Here is a 14,640-nt window from a genome sequence, read left to right on the forward strand (position 1 = left end):
TTCATAATGGGTTTCCATAGTGTGGCCGTTATTTCTCCTACAACGCTGTCCTCATTTGTGACAGCACTGACAGACCACCCTCTGTTGCGGACTTATCAGCACCGCACTGATTCCCACATCCCATTTTGCGGACTTGTGTCGGTGCTGCACCAACCCCACTTATTTGCAGACTTGTATCGGTGCTGCATGCTGACCTCCACTTTTCCCCTCTGGCCATTTTTGTCACTTGGCAGCATACCATTCATTCCTTGCCGAGTGCCTATATTGTTCATCTATTCATTCGCTTAACTTGCCAATATTGGCTCTTGATCCATGTGCTGATGCACTTCTTATTACCTGTCAATATTGATACTTGATCTGCTTTTGCTTTAGTTCATTGCCTCCCATTTCCTGGGCTCTTGTCTTTATTCAGTTTGACAATCCCCACTCATTTCCACGCTGGACTGCACCGGACTGACCAGCCCTTCTTTGTTTTCCTCCTGCCTATTTATATCCTGTAAATACTTTCAGGGACCTCAGTCTGAAATCAACTAGAGTACCCCCCCTGTCCTGGTCTGAGTCCCTCCTTCTGCAAAGGGGGCTTCCCCCCCTCTGAGTCCGTGCTTGCAGAGTCCACGCTCCTCCTACAGGTCCACTCCACCCGCAAGTCTTGTTTGAAGTCTGCTGTAAGTGTCAGTCTATAAATATGGGATCTCCCCCAAATGTCAAGCTCAGGGCACAGCGCTCCACTTGAGTCGCTGAGGCCGCAATCCCACTCTGCTAACCTTGAACAGCGCTTCCGGATGCGCCGCATATTTCCACCTGCATATCCACACATGTGCGCTCCAACAGACTTCTGCCAACACCTCCGACCCCAACTCAGACAGAAACCCATCCGTCTTCAGTCTGTCTTCTGACAGTCTGCCCGACTCTGACAGTATTCCAGACTCTGACAAAGATCTAAGTAGTAACTGAAAGGACACATCCCCCCTGAAATCAGGAATTTCTTATGGAAACTCACCACAAGTGCCTCAAGATAGGCAACTACTGGATGAGAATCCCAAAATATGAGCACCACAGCAAGTGCAAGCACTGCCAACAAACAGAAACAATAGATCACATACTTTTCAAATGCCCACAGAACCATGGCAAAAGACTCTGGGCCATTGCCAAAGTGATATGCGATCGCAGGAAGATCACTTGGCCAACCAACCTCAATGTCTCACATGTGATGGCTGCCCCGATCGCCAGAATAAACACCACGATCGGACAGTTGAAGAATGGCAAGACCAGGCTATTCAGAATAGTAGTACTTGAGTGTGCATGGCAAGTGTGGAAAGCCAGATGCTGTAGAGTAATGAACCCCAATCGACCACTCACCACACTAAAAGAGGTCACCAACACCTTCCAAGCTGGCCTCAATGAAAAGCTCCAACAAGATATCATGTCAACGTGCTGTAAGAGATTCAGCCACAAAGCGCTACCAGCAAAACTCGTGCTACACACCTGGAGTGGCAACCTACAAGAAGAAGAGCGGTTTCCGGACAGCTGGCTTCACAGCAGCAGGGTTTTAGTGGGTATACCGGACCGGGAGTCCCACACACATGCATAATGCATTTCCTCATAAGTGGCAGACCGGACCAAACCGATCATTAACCTAACGGGAACACCCATTTCCCAATACAAGCCCCAAATACAGTAATGTATCGCGAAAGCTACTGGGGCTCCACTAAAAAAAAAAAGAAAAGAAAAGAAGCAACCTCAAAAAAGAACAACTTCCGAAAGATTGGCTAAAAACCAGCGAGGTTTTAGTGGGTATTCCTGATCCCCCCAGATCAGCGTGAGCCCCACACTAGCCTGGTAACCCCCGACAGTGCGTAAAGGCATTTCCCCGCGGTGGAGCTTTCGGATTAACCAGAACATCATACTCTACTTCCAACCCAGGAGCTCTGCTCCTACCTACAAACCCTCAGGCAGCCCCTGCCCAGCGAAAGCTACAAGGGATTCCACCAAAAAAAAAAAAAAAGGGTGTGAGAGTTTCTGAAATATTCTGTGCTTGCTCTGCAATCATCAATATAAGACGAAATGTTGGACTAGCGATGTTGTCGCTCAGTCCCGTTGTACGTGAACTAAAAGTATATTAGAATAATCACCTAGCGATGTTGTCGCTGGTGTACGAATATTAGATACACGTTTTATGGATGATGAACAAGAGATAACCAACATACCTCAGTCCTGTTGTACATGAACTGAGGAAAGGTTGGGTTGTGAAAAATTGTTCTTTTATAGTCAGGCGCTATGAATGCGCACTGACTTTGGCATGGATGCCACCAAGAAAGGCAATAGGTGTAAATCTAAATGCCACACGACTCAACATCACCAAACGTGAGTTGGTCATAGCGAACACCATAATACCAAGAATTCTAACATGCCCACTCGCTAGATCTACTCATGTAATCCCATCGCAGTATGGAACTTCGAATGTTTTTCATGTGCCAGAGCCTTTGTAAGGACATCGGCTACTTGGTCGTTCGTCAACATGTAATCGAGTGTGATGTCGTTGTGTTCAACGTGTTCGCGAATAAAATGATGTCGAACGCCAATGTGTTTCGTACGAGCGTGGAAGGTGGGATTTGATGCCAGCGCGATAGCGCCCTGATTATCGACGAGTAAGGAAGTGGAATGGGCGAGAGGGAAGTGTATGTCACGAAGGAACTGTTGGATCCAAAGTGCTTCTTTAGTAGCATGAGTCATTGCCATGTACTCGCCTTCTGTACTCGAGAGTGCAATAGATGTCTGCTTCTTCAAGCTCCAGCTAATAGCCGCGCCAGCCATTATAAAAACGAAACCAGACACGGAACAAAAGTCTCTTGGGTCTCCAGCCCAATCCGAATCGGAATATCCAGTGTGATCGTCGTATTTTGACTTTCTGTCGTAGACCAATTTGTAGTCTTTGGTGGCATTGAGATAGCGAAGAAGTCGATTGATGGCGATCCAATGTTCTTCCCCTGGATTCAATGAGTACTGACTCAGTGTGGTGACGGCGTAGCCAATGTCCGGTCGGGTACCGAGCATCGCGTACATAACGGAGCCTATTCGTGATTGGTACTCGTGGGTGTGGATCTCAGGATCGGGTTGATCATGGCGAAGGAGTTTAAGGTTAGGGGTCATGGGAGTTGAAATACTGCGAGAATTAGTAAAGCCAAATCTTTCGACAACGTCAGACACGTATCGTGATTGGGAAACGGTAATTAAGCGCTGTGCACGATCGCAAGTAATCACCAGTCCAAGAAACCAATGAATTTCGCCCAAGTCTTTCATTTTGAATGCAGAACGCAGCTGCCTCTTCTTCTTTCGAAGTAAGTTGAGATCATTTGAAGCGATGAGGAGGTCATCGACATATAAAGCGACGATGCAGAATTTGGCGTGGGAGGAATAAATGAATACTGCGTGGTCGGATTCACAGCACGTGAAGTAGAGTTTGTTGAGTTCGGCTTTCGCCTTCTTGTACCAGGCGCGTGACGCCTGTTTGAGTCCGTAGAGGCTCTTCTGCAACTTCCACACAATATCGGGCCACCCATAATCATCGCATCCAGGAGGGGGATCCATGTAGATTTCATGCTCTAGATCACTGTTGAGGAAGGTGGTCTTTACATCCATTTGATGAAGTTCGAGATCGAGACGGGCAGATAGGGCTAGGAGTATTCGAATGGAGGTCCATTTGACCGCAGGTGCGAAAGTCTCGTCGTAATCGATTGCGTGGACCTGACTAAAACCTTTCGCAACCACGCGCGCTTTATAGCGCTCCACTTCTCCGTTAGCATTTCTCTTTATCGCAAATACCCATCTCGAACCAACCACATTCTGAGCATCGACGTCTCGCTTTCGCACTGAGACGTAAGTTCCCGTCTCCCTTAATGCTGATAATTCTTCCACACAAGCCTCGAGCCATGAACCCACGTCGTGACGGTCCATCGCCTGTTTGTAAGTCCGTGGTATTTCCACATTCACGTTTAACGCCCAACTAACGCCCACTGTTTCAGGGGCTCTCGTCGAACGATTGTAAGAAGAAACGGAGTATCGAGCGTCGTCATCAGGGATGGGGGCACGATGGATATGTCCTGAGCGTCGTGGTTCAGGGGGCCTGGATTCAGGTTTAACAGGTATGTCTCCTCCATCTACCTTCTCCTCATCATCGCTCTCACTTCCCCTTTCCTCTCGATCTTCGTGATCACCATCACCATCACCGTCTCCATCTTCATCTCCCATTTCCTTAACCTCTCCTTCATCACTCTTCGCGGGGACAACGACGTGCGTCGGGGAATCTTGTGATTCAACCTCGATCATCACCCACTCAGATTCTCCATCCATTCCCTCAAAGAAGTGAACGTCCCTGGACTCGTGGAGTTTACGAGTCTTGGGATCGAAGACAACAAAGGCCTTCTTGCCTTGCGCCATGCCAAGATGGATTCCAAGAATTGAGCGATTATCGAGTTTTCAACGAAGATCGCAGTGGATGTGGAGGGTGGCTTTACAGCCAAAGGTACGTATCATGGTAACACTTGGCTTATTGCCAGTGTATCGTTCGTAGGGGGAGAGATCGTGAGGAAGTACGGAGTGGGGGGATACGTTTTTGATTAGTGCCGCATGTCGCAGCGCGTACGGCCAAGCAGTGCGGTCGACTTTCAACTCGAGCATAGCGATAGTCATGGTGACTAGAGTCCGGTTGACTCTCTCAGCTACGCCGTTCTCCTGCGGTGTTCGCGGATTTGTACGCTCATGAACGATTCCGATTCCTTTTAGGTACGACGAGAACTCATCCGAGAAATATTCGCCACCACCATCAGTACGGAGGATCTTGAGTTTAGACCCTGTCTGGCATTCCGCTTCAGCAAGATACTCTTTGAATCTGTCGAGCGCGTCAGACTTCTTCTTCATCGGGTAAACAGTAAGATAGCGGCTGAAGTCATCAACGAAGGTGATGAAATACTTAAAACCTTCTCGCATTACAGTTTTGGTCTCGCATACATCGGAGAAAACTCTGCCAAGGACTTGATCGGCGCGAGTATGAGTTTTGGAGGGGATAGGATTACGATGGTGTGAGGACGCCTCGCATTCTGCGCAATATTTTGGTTCGTCCTGCGTTTCACTCCCAATCAGATCCATGCCCTTTACCATCCCGCTTCTGATCATTTTGAGGATAGATTCCTTCAAGATATGACCAAGGCGTTTGTGCCACACATCCAATGATGCGCTGGCGGTAATCGATCGTGCGATATTGGAGGAGTAGGAGTCGGCAGCGTGGGAGGAGGTGATATAAGCCTTCTCCAAGGCTATGACCGTAACAGGTAATTGGTACAAACCGTTCTCGGCGTTGGCAACAGCAATGAGCTGGTCCGCTGAGTCAAAGATCTCACACTTTCCGCTTAGGAACGTTGCATATGTGCCAGATGAATTGAGTTGGATGACGGATAAAAGGTTATGGGCGATCTTCGGGCGAATGATGGTGTTTCCAGGTGAGTTTCCAGTAAGAAAAGTCACTTTCACCTGTCCAATGCCTGGCACTAAAATTACCTTTTTGTTACCTAGGACGATTTTTCGAGGAGGATCAAGGGGACGATAGGAGATGAACCACTCGCGATTACCACATAAGTGCGCGGTGGCTCCAGAATCGACTATCCACTTGGAGCGTCAAGGTTCATTACCAGTGGGTGTTGCACTTAGTAAGTCTGAAGCTCCAGCGACTAAGACTTTGTCTTTTTCATCAGGAGAGGTTGCGACTTTGGCCGACTCCTTCGGCGTCATCGACTTTGACTTGCCCTTCCCCCTTCTGCATCTCGATCTCTTCCCTTCCGACCCTCCACCTTCCGACCAACATTGTTCTATTGTATGACCTAGTGCTCCACACTTAGGATTCGAGCAACGAACCACCGGTTTGGCAGTATTCATTGTCGAGCCACTCGACTTTTTCTTTTCGCGATGGCCAGACTTTCCACCGTTGGTGAACATGGCGGCGATCTCAGGGTCGTTATTCCTGAGTTTCTCTTCTTGGAGTATGTGTCGGATTAGGCTTGTGGAGGTTACGGTGTTGACGTCGTTGACGTGGACGATGACATAGGTCTTTATGGCGTGATACGTAGCGGGGAGTGCTTTGGCAAGAGCTATGACGAAGTCACCTTCATCAACCTTCCAGCCCATTTCGGATAGTTGGGTGCGGAGTTGTCGCATTTCATTGATCTGTGGCTCCAGCGGCTTAGAGTCGTCCATGTGGAAAGTATACAGATTGTCATATCCATACAATCCCGACCTCTGCTCCGGGCTCCCGGAACTCCGAACTCCGACTTCCGGAGCCCTACTTCCCTTCCGTCACCTTCTCCTTGCCAACTCCCAAGAGGTTATCCCACCTCCGGCTCAGACACCACCTTCGGTCCGACTCCGGAACATTCCGGGTCCGACCCCAACCTCGACACCTTCCAGACGAGTACGCAACACCTATGTCCCCGACTCCGGACCTCCGCTCCGGAATCCTGTTGACGTCTCGTCTCCGGAACCTCCGGTCTTAGCTCCGACCTCGGACTTTGACCCCACCTCCGCTTATACCCATTGTATTGGTTAGCTCATTCCATTTAATTACCTTTGCCAATATTCCGGAGTTTAACCTCCGAGTTCGGACTTTCCGGACTTACTCCGGACCTTGCAACTATTGCATTGTCCATTTCAATTCCGCTATTCTCCCTCATTCCTATTTGGGCTGCTGCTTCCTTCTATTCAGTCAGCTAGCCATTCCCGACTCCCATCCTCCTTCCTTCCTCCTTGGGCCTTGGCCCTTCATTCCTCCTTTGGGAAACACCATTGAGTCAAACACTTGACCCTCGGTGTTGTTCCTCTTTCCATCTCCCTTTGTCTCCTTTCATCCTACCCTTGTTCCTTTTGATTCCGGACCCCTCCTTATATACAATGTACCTAGTAACTTGTAACCTCAGTCCGAAATCAACTTGAATTCCCCCCAAGAGACTTTCCCTCTGCTAGATCCGAAATTAGGGACCCCTAGGACAACCAGCAATGGCACAGCGCTCCACATGAGTCGCTGAGGCCAAGGTCCTTCCATGATAAGTCTCCGATTCCATTCCGGAGTCGTCCGAATCCGCACATTCTAACACAGATCACCGTGGATAATCATGGCATCGTGTGCACCATGACCGTTGTAGCGATTAGAAAGGAGTTTCCATGCTTTGCAAGCATGGGGAGCTTCATCAATTAGCATGATAGGTTCGTCACCTATATAGCACTTGATATACATTAACGCCTTCATATCCTTCTTCAACCAGTCCGTGAGGTCTTGGCCTGTTTCCGTTGGCATGGCAACGCCGCCTGTTGACGTGTCTTGCACGACCTCCCAAACCTCTCCTATCTGAAGTATCGACTTCATCCTAGACGCCCACGTACAGTAATTCTTGCCCTCATTGTCTAAGACTTTAATGGGGAACCGGGAGCTGTCTGGGGAGATGGTTGTTGTTGAGGAACTGGCAGCTGCACTAGCGGTTGCAGTGGTGTTGGACATTGGGAAGGAAGGGGATATGGAGTTCACAAGGTAGGACGAAGTTCAGAGTGAACGGGGCTCGTAACCTATAAGACGAAATGTTGGACTAGCGATGTTGTCGCTCAGTCCCGTTGTACGTGAACTAAAAGTATATTAGAATAATCACCTAGCAATGTTGTCGCTGGTGTATGAATATTAGATACACATTTTATGGATGATGAACAAGAGATAACCAACATACCTCAGTCCCGTTGTACGTGAACTGAGGAAAGGTTGGGTTGTGAAAAATTGTTCTTTTATAGTCAGGCGCTATGAATGCGCACTGACTTTGGCACGGACGCCACCAAGAAAGGCAATAGGTGTAAATCTAAACGCCACACGACTCAACATCACCAAACGTGAGTTGGTCATAGCGAACACCATAATACCAAGAATTCTAACAATCAAGTGGGTGATACAACAGAAGATAATAGTAGTATTTCTGTACTATCCGACCGTGGATAATCTTCGCCTAAACACAGTGCTAGTACTAGTACCGCAGTACTGTGTTCCCGTGATGAGTAATAGGTGGTCGTAAGCGGGATCTGATACGTCCTTACCCAAGTAAAAAAATCGCGTGTTCAGGGAAAGTAGATATGAATACAATCGGTAGAAAGGTGCTCATTACAGTACTGCTGTGGAAGCCTGATGATATGCGTCGCCTGAATGTAGGTATAAAAAATGTCCAGTGGATCTTCAGGGATGATGAAAGGCTAGTCGTGGCGGCTCACTCGGCGTACAAGGCCGGCGACAAGTAGCATACCGGCGGCAGCCGCACCACCCATCAGAGCCATTCCAATATATCCATCTAAAAGCAGGGAACGTCAAGTACCATCGCAAGGAGATTTTTTCATCCAACAGACCTCTTGTAACAGCCTGGTTAATAAGTGAAGCCAGACTTTGGGCTTGCAAATTTGAGGGCTCCTTTTGCAGCAGCAAGTCTACCAAGTCAAGCGCGCTTGGGACTTCCGATGATGACATGAGATGGGAGTGAATCGAGCGTACTGTTAAACTTTTGGGCATCCTCGTGATTACCCATCTTATAGTGGCCGAGTGCAAGATAATATAGGCATTCTCTTCGTCTGTTAGGCTCATCCCGATAAATCTCTGCGCAAGAAAAAGCCGTCAGATATGAACCAGCGTCTCGTCGCACCAAGTAGTAGCAGTAGTAGTCAGAAATGGGGCGCACCTTGGAGTAACCTAACCCCTTCAACCTGGTGCTCCCTCTGTGGGCTCTTCACTAACCCCCACGCATAATTGAACTTGGTCTGTACAGAGACGTATGCGGACCCCTGCTCCTTTTCGTACTGGAGCTTCAGCACCTGCGAGTGATAAGTTCATCTAAAGCCAGGAGGTTCGATGAGGAGAAAAATGCTCACTTCCAACTCGTCGTATGTGAGGGAGATTTCTGCGTCTGCAGCGTATGGAACTTCAGTCGGCATGTTGTTGATATCTTCCGGCCGCGTACGAGGCTGTGCTGTTACGTAATGCCCCTCAGTAATATTGGCGCTGTTGTCCATCTCTCTGGGAATAACAAGGATGGCCGGCCACTATACCGATAACAGTAGCCAGGGGGGCGATTGCGAGAAAACTCCGAGAAGTATTGAATTTTACCGCTACTAGGGCAGAGTCCGTGAATCAGGGAACGCCCTTATCGTCCGGATACCATTCATGCAGAACGCTTGGCAAGACTTATGAAGATCCTTATCAACAGTGAAAAACGAATCGGCAAACAGACAGATTGTCATGATTATGTATTATCTGGAACATGAAGTTGTCGTCATTTCCATTATGGTCCGATTACAGGTAGTCGACTTTGCTAGTATGGACCAGCCCTTCGGGCAGTGGATTTTGGGCAGGGAAAACAACAAGCAAAGTTACCAATTTCCAACAAGAGGGGGGTGGGGAGGTGTGGGTATTTGAAGATATGAAAAGGCGTGGAGGTGGTTTGTTATTGCACGCGTCCACATCGAGAAGCGAAAAAGTAAAAACGAAGATACACAACCCTTCCTAGATATTGACCTGGTCGTCATCCCTAATAACGAGGCACGCGGATGGGGATTAACAAGGCGTTCACAACCTGAGGACACAAAAAAAAAAAAAAACAAGGGTGTCAGAAACTCCTCTCTCTCTCTTTTTTTTTTTAACGGAAAGAACTGCGGAGGAAACCTACAATTGCTATGATCCCAGAAATCCAAAGAGCCTTCCCAAGTGGTAATGGCTGGAAACGGAAGATAAGGGCGAAGAAGATCCCGCCCATGTTACCGAATGCCCCCACTATCCCAGACATGAACCCGTTAGAGTCTAAAACAAAGGGAAAGAAGGGGAGGGGGGGGAGGGGGGCGAAATTCTTAGTCGCCACCTTTTATTAGTCTGCGCGTAGAATGAAAAAAACGTACAAGCATTGCAGTGAGGGACGAGTGAAAAGTTGGCACCGTTGCCCATCTCGTTGGGAATGACGAGGATGGTCAGTATAGCGATGACGGTCGTCAAGTCAGGGTGCTTTGTCGAATCGATGTAAAATCCCATGGCCAGGGACAAGACCCTTGGAGAATGCCGCAAGCCAAGGTAAGGTACTTCTTCCCAGGCACGCCAAATCTTCTGTACACGACATCGCCAAGATAACCACCAAACGGACGTGTCCACACGTTCATCAGCCCAACAATAGAAGTAAACTAATTCGTAAGAAAAAAATCGTTTTTATTATGTAAGTTTCCAAACGTTTAGATCGGTGTGTAGAACTGCCCATACATATCCAGCTTTGGTTTGGCCAAAATGTGGAGACTTGTAGAGCGAAAACAAGATGTTCGCCATGCTCGAATCGAGAGCCAGCTCGAAACCGAAAGTGGTGAGATAGGCTAATGCGGGCAGCCATGTCAATGGGTTAATTGCAATTTCCAGTGCCATCTTGGACGTGAGGTTTTGGTTTATAGCCACATCCACTTCCGAGACTGGGTGATCACCAAGGAAGTCGAGGACATGAGGTTGAATCGATCTCGAATAGAAATGACACAAACAACATAAGCGACTTACTTGGTGGCACGGACAGATCTTGTACGTGAACAGTGGCACCCTGCTCTGCGTCCAGATGCTTCTCCCCCACGACTCCATCTCTGCTGGCGCCTGTAGTGACTTCGAGACTGGCAATTGGCTTATGCCTTTCAGACCACTTCCCCTTGGGGTGATCGGTGCCAAATACGAGGGTGAGGACGGCAACGAAGAGTAAAGCAGGCACAGGAACGATAGCGAACGCAACACGCCATGCGGAGTGGGGCGATAAGCTGTGGTGTCTCGTTAACCGGGAAAAAAGCGCCACCTGACGTTGTGGGACGTGATGAATTGAGGCCGATCTTCTAAAATGGAATGCTTACCATGATAACGAACGTTGTTCCTCCTCCTGCATTACCCCATCCACCGACGAGAGCGTTGGCTCTACCGACGCAGTTTTTGTCGAAGAATGCAGTCGTCCACGCTTGACCTACGAACGGCCAATATATATCGAGGATTCCATCACGGCGACTAATTGTAATTAGTGTGCTTACAAGGGACGAATGTTCCTCCAAGGATACCGATGAAGAACCGAACAGCATATAAACCCTGCACTGAATGGACAGTACCAGCAAGTCCAGATGGAATGGCACCGAGTATGAGAATAGCAGCCATCACTTTTCGGGGACCGAATCGATCGACCAACGGCCCGGCTATCATGCGCACAATGAGCGTAGCGCTCAAAGCCACGATATTGGAGTTCCCTGGGGACAAGTCAGAAAAAAACAAGCCAGTTGGTCATGGTGAATCCAGCGAACCAACTTGTGCAGACGTAAGCTTTAGATCGGCCTTGATAGCTTCCGGCACTGTCAACAGATGGATAGATCAGTTGACGATCGAACAAGAGCTAGCACGCCAATAATGCCTACGTAGTGGTGGGAAAGCGAACCACGACAAGAATGCGACATGGAACGCAAGCCAGGATCTAAGCAGAGTCGATGAACGAACAGTAAGCCAAATGGCTCTTAGAGTCGATACTCACAAATGGAAGTTGCGTGCGTAGGGCGACTTGAGATTGAAGATTGGAAGAGTGTAGCTCTTCAAATTGATAGGATTCAATTTCTCGCGTTCCCAAAGACTGCTGAATTTGAAGGGAGGAGGTCCGTCCGTCTCCAGCTGGGCATGTGGACTTGCGACTACATTCTCGGACTGTGGTGAAGTCTCCGGAGCCATGGCGAGGGAGAAATCGTTTGGGGGTTGTAAAAGGTCTTCCTCGCCACCTTATAAAAGAAGACTTTGCTATTGCAGAGTGATAAGAAATGTTGGAGAGAGGGTCGAGAACTATCCAATCCCTACCGATGGGGACTAGTACGATCGTCGCCATTGAGACACCGATCACACTGAAAAAAAAAATATCATCAGATTTGACTTAAATAAAGGGGCGGGAAGAGAATATGAACACATGGATAAGTCCAATTTATGCTCAAAGACTATAGAAAGGTTCGTCTCTACATAATCTGATCTTCCCAGAAATTTTGTCGTGCCCGGTGATAAATCCGCATGGAGTCAAAGTTGTTGAATCATCGAAGCCAAGAATCAACATGGTACTTGAAACCGGGCCCTTCCGGAGGAGTTGTACAAACACATCCTTCCATTCTAGATATAATAAATTGCCATGACCGGCTTGGATCTGTTTATTCCAGGTTAGTTGAGACAAATTCGTATGCTGTTTAGTTCTTATCAGTGGCTAAGTAAGCAACAAGTTTTGCTCCCTTCGGTTCTCTGCAGAACACCCGGATGAGGAAAGTAGTGCCCCATAGATAAGGGGACCTAGTGGCCAGTGAGGAAATCCTGCTAGCCTGCAGATCCCCCTATTTGAGCTTTGGCTCGATGTCGGCTGCTGCGGATTGTTGATGACGTTGGGGGGGGTGACCGAAACAAGCATAGAGTCCTTCGCGCTTGGCGAGTCAAGATATGGATTGAGATCGTTGTTATCCGTGCTCTAGGTCAAGACCGAGCGGTTTCTCAATGGAAACCTATTGCAAGACATGGCATTGAGGTGCTGCCGTGCTTACCATGTCGCCCCAAAGATTTTTGGCGCATAGGGTCAGAAAGCTGTATCCTACAGACCAGGCACGTCCCCAGCCTGTATGCAGCAAATGGGATAATTGAAAACAAAATGGCGATCTTCCTATTTACATAAAATAACAAAATCCCCATTTTGTTTTCAGGAGGATCATCATCAATCAATTTCGACATTGAAGAGATCGTAGTCGACATAGCTGTGGCACAACCGAATGGGAACCGATCTTTCCCGCCGGCCTTGGCATTACAGTATAGTAAAAAGCGACCCCGATGGCAGGATGATGATAAGCTTTTTCATTTAGAAAACTCCAGATGAAGAGCAAGGTGATAACGTGAAGAGAAGAGTGTTATCAATTTCAATTCGCGTGTAGCCCATCGTAGGTTTGTTTACCGCCCGCTTGTTCCATTTGCGATCTTCAGAGGCTGTGAGTCAAAGGGTCTCGGCAAGATGATAAGTTCGACCTGAGAGTATTCGTCCTCCTTCATCCAAGTAATGAGGGGATTCTTAGATATGGCAATCCGCTACTCAGTGGCTACAACTCGCGATCGACCAGAAGTAATTAGTTAGTAACAATGTTGCTCAACGCACGTCTGTTGCGCTGATCGTTATATATGTATCTGGGTGGGGTGACGATAATACAGATTCGACATTGCTTGCAGAATAACTTTCAGACTTGATCGTGTCAGAGAAACCGGTTTCCTGGAACGCGATTCGCTCATCGTCGCTAAAACCTCCACGCAATATCACCATTTTGCTCGAGGGAGCGTGTGCATGTAAGCTTAGCTAGGCTCGGCGGTTCGATTACATTGCGCCAAACTCAAACCTTGCCGGTCCAGGACACGTCAGTGCCAAGTAGCAATATCCGATCGATGTTCTTCCGGCTTTTCTGGTCCCTTTTGATCTGGCTCTCTATTTCTTCATTTTACTTCGCGGGGGACACGCCATTTAGGTGAGATACCCCCAAGTTGGTGCCGGGATAACTGACTGGTGGCGTTGGCATCCGGTTCATTGTAGAATATGGATAAGACAGATCCTTCAAGGCGGGAAATGAGACGGCGTGGATCCCAGAGGGTGGATGAAGATCGAGCAAGCAGAACGCTCACGAGCCCTTGAGGCAGGGGGTTACTATTAAGTGTATGGACGGCAATTCCCTGTCCTCTCCGTGAGCGAGACTTACAAAGTTCAATCTTGCTGACCGATAGATGACCCAAATCTAATCAAGCACGACAAGAACAGCCGGGAATGAGAATGAGCATGAGCAAACGGACCGAGATACAAAGATCTTTTGAATGTGCCCCCCCCCCCCAATGCAAGTTCGACCAACCAAGCAATCATGCGCGCTTACGCTATTAACTTCGCACAGATCCCAACATGCAATGGATTGACGTACGTCACCACAAAGTACTGTAATGCCAGATCATCAAAGCTAGGACATAACCAGGTGTTGTAGGAGTTGCATGCCGATCCCATTGGTAACAAACATTCTTCAAGCTACGCAGGAGGACATGGATGAAGAGCACTACTACAGTATAGGTCGGGGGATCGAAGATTGCATTAGTTTCTAGGCGGAAGCCCGTGGAGACCAACAGCAACATTATACGCGTCTGCCACCAGCACTTACAACATGCCCCCCTGTTAAAAGGGGGCTTAGTGGCGAAACTCGGTCGGCGACTCCTCTTATCTTCTTTCAGCGTAAATGCACGCCACAACATCGCTCTCCAACAGACTCTTCATTCGCCGCCAATCAAGTTACCTTGCCTGGTTTCGGTGGGTAGTTGTCTGGGTATACGAATGGATTGATAAAAGTTCTGATTGTCATGACTATCTCCTGTAATTACCAGCTTGCAGCTATTAGGTCTCCATATCTACTTAACAAACTACTGAACAGCGACGTACAATTACCCTCTAAGCTCGATAGAAAGAAAGAACCCAGAGGTGGAGAAACAAAAACAGTGTCGAACTACAAAGGGCTCAACAGACAACAAGGATGATTTGTTTTTAAAGAAAA

General features: G+C 48.2%; 3 protein-coding genes across 3 annotated transcripts; 1 reads left to right on the plus strand and 2 right to left on the minus strand.

Annotated features, from left to right (window-relative positions):
* Nucleotides 1-982: 982 nt before the first annotated feature.
* On the plus strand, nt 983-1,591 carry EI90DRAFT_2923936 (uncharacterized protein; the record flags this gene model as incomplete). The annotated part of the gene is made up of 1 exon (XM_039054834.1): nt 983-1,591. A coding segment is annotated over one exon (609 nt), but the record flags the coding sequence as incomplete, so codon positions are not given.
* Nucleotides 1,592-8,271: 6,680 nt separating this feature from the next.
* On the minus strand, nt 8,272-9,000 carry EI90DRAFT_2923969 (mitochondrial fission 1 protein; the record flags this gene model as incomplete). Its single annotated transcript, XM_039054838.1, has 5 exons — nt 8,272-8,366; nt 8,422-8,499; nt 8,564-8,665; nt 8,748-8,880; nt 8,938-9,000. 5 exons carry the CDS (start codon nt 8,998-9,000, stop codon nt 8,272-8,274), a joined length of 471 nt encoding a protein of 156 aa, XP_038914749.1.
* A 261-nt stretch (nt 9,001-9,261) lies between these two features.
* Nucleotides 9,262-11,779, minus strand: EI90DRAFT_3210098 (nitrate/nitrite porter; the record flags this gene model as incomplete). The annotated part of the gene is made up of 11 exons (XM_039066442.1): nt 9,262-9,638; nt 9,732-9,862; nt 9,958-10,103; nt 10,136-10,233; nt 10,310-10,553; nt 10,588-10,874; nt 10,930-11,036; nt 11,101-11,310; nt 11,365-11,412; nt 11,476-11,531; nt 11,589-11,779. 11 exons carry the CDS (start codon nt 11,777-11,779, stop codon nt 9,594-9,596), a joined length of 1,563 nt encoding a protein of 520 aa, XP_038914750.1. The 3' UTR covers nt 9,262-9,593.
* Nucleotides 11,780-14,640: the final 2,861 nt, after the last annotated feature.

Source organism: Cantharellus anzutake (assembly GCF_015039405.1).
Source record: "Cantharellus anzutake strain C23 chromosome Unknown EI90scaffold_31, whole genome shotgun sequence".
NCBI lineage: Eukaryota > Fungi > Basidiomycota > Agaricomycetes > Cantharellales > Hydnaceae > Cantharellus > Cantharellus anzutake.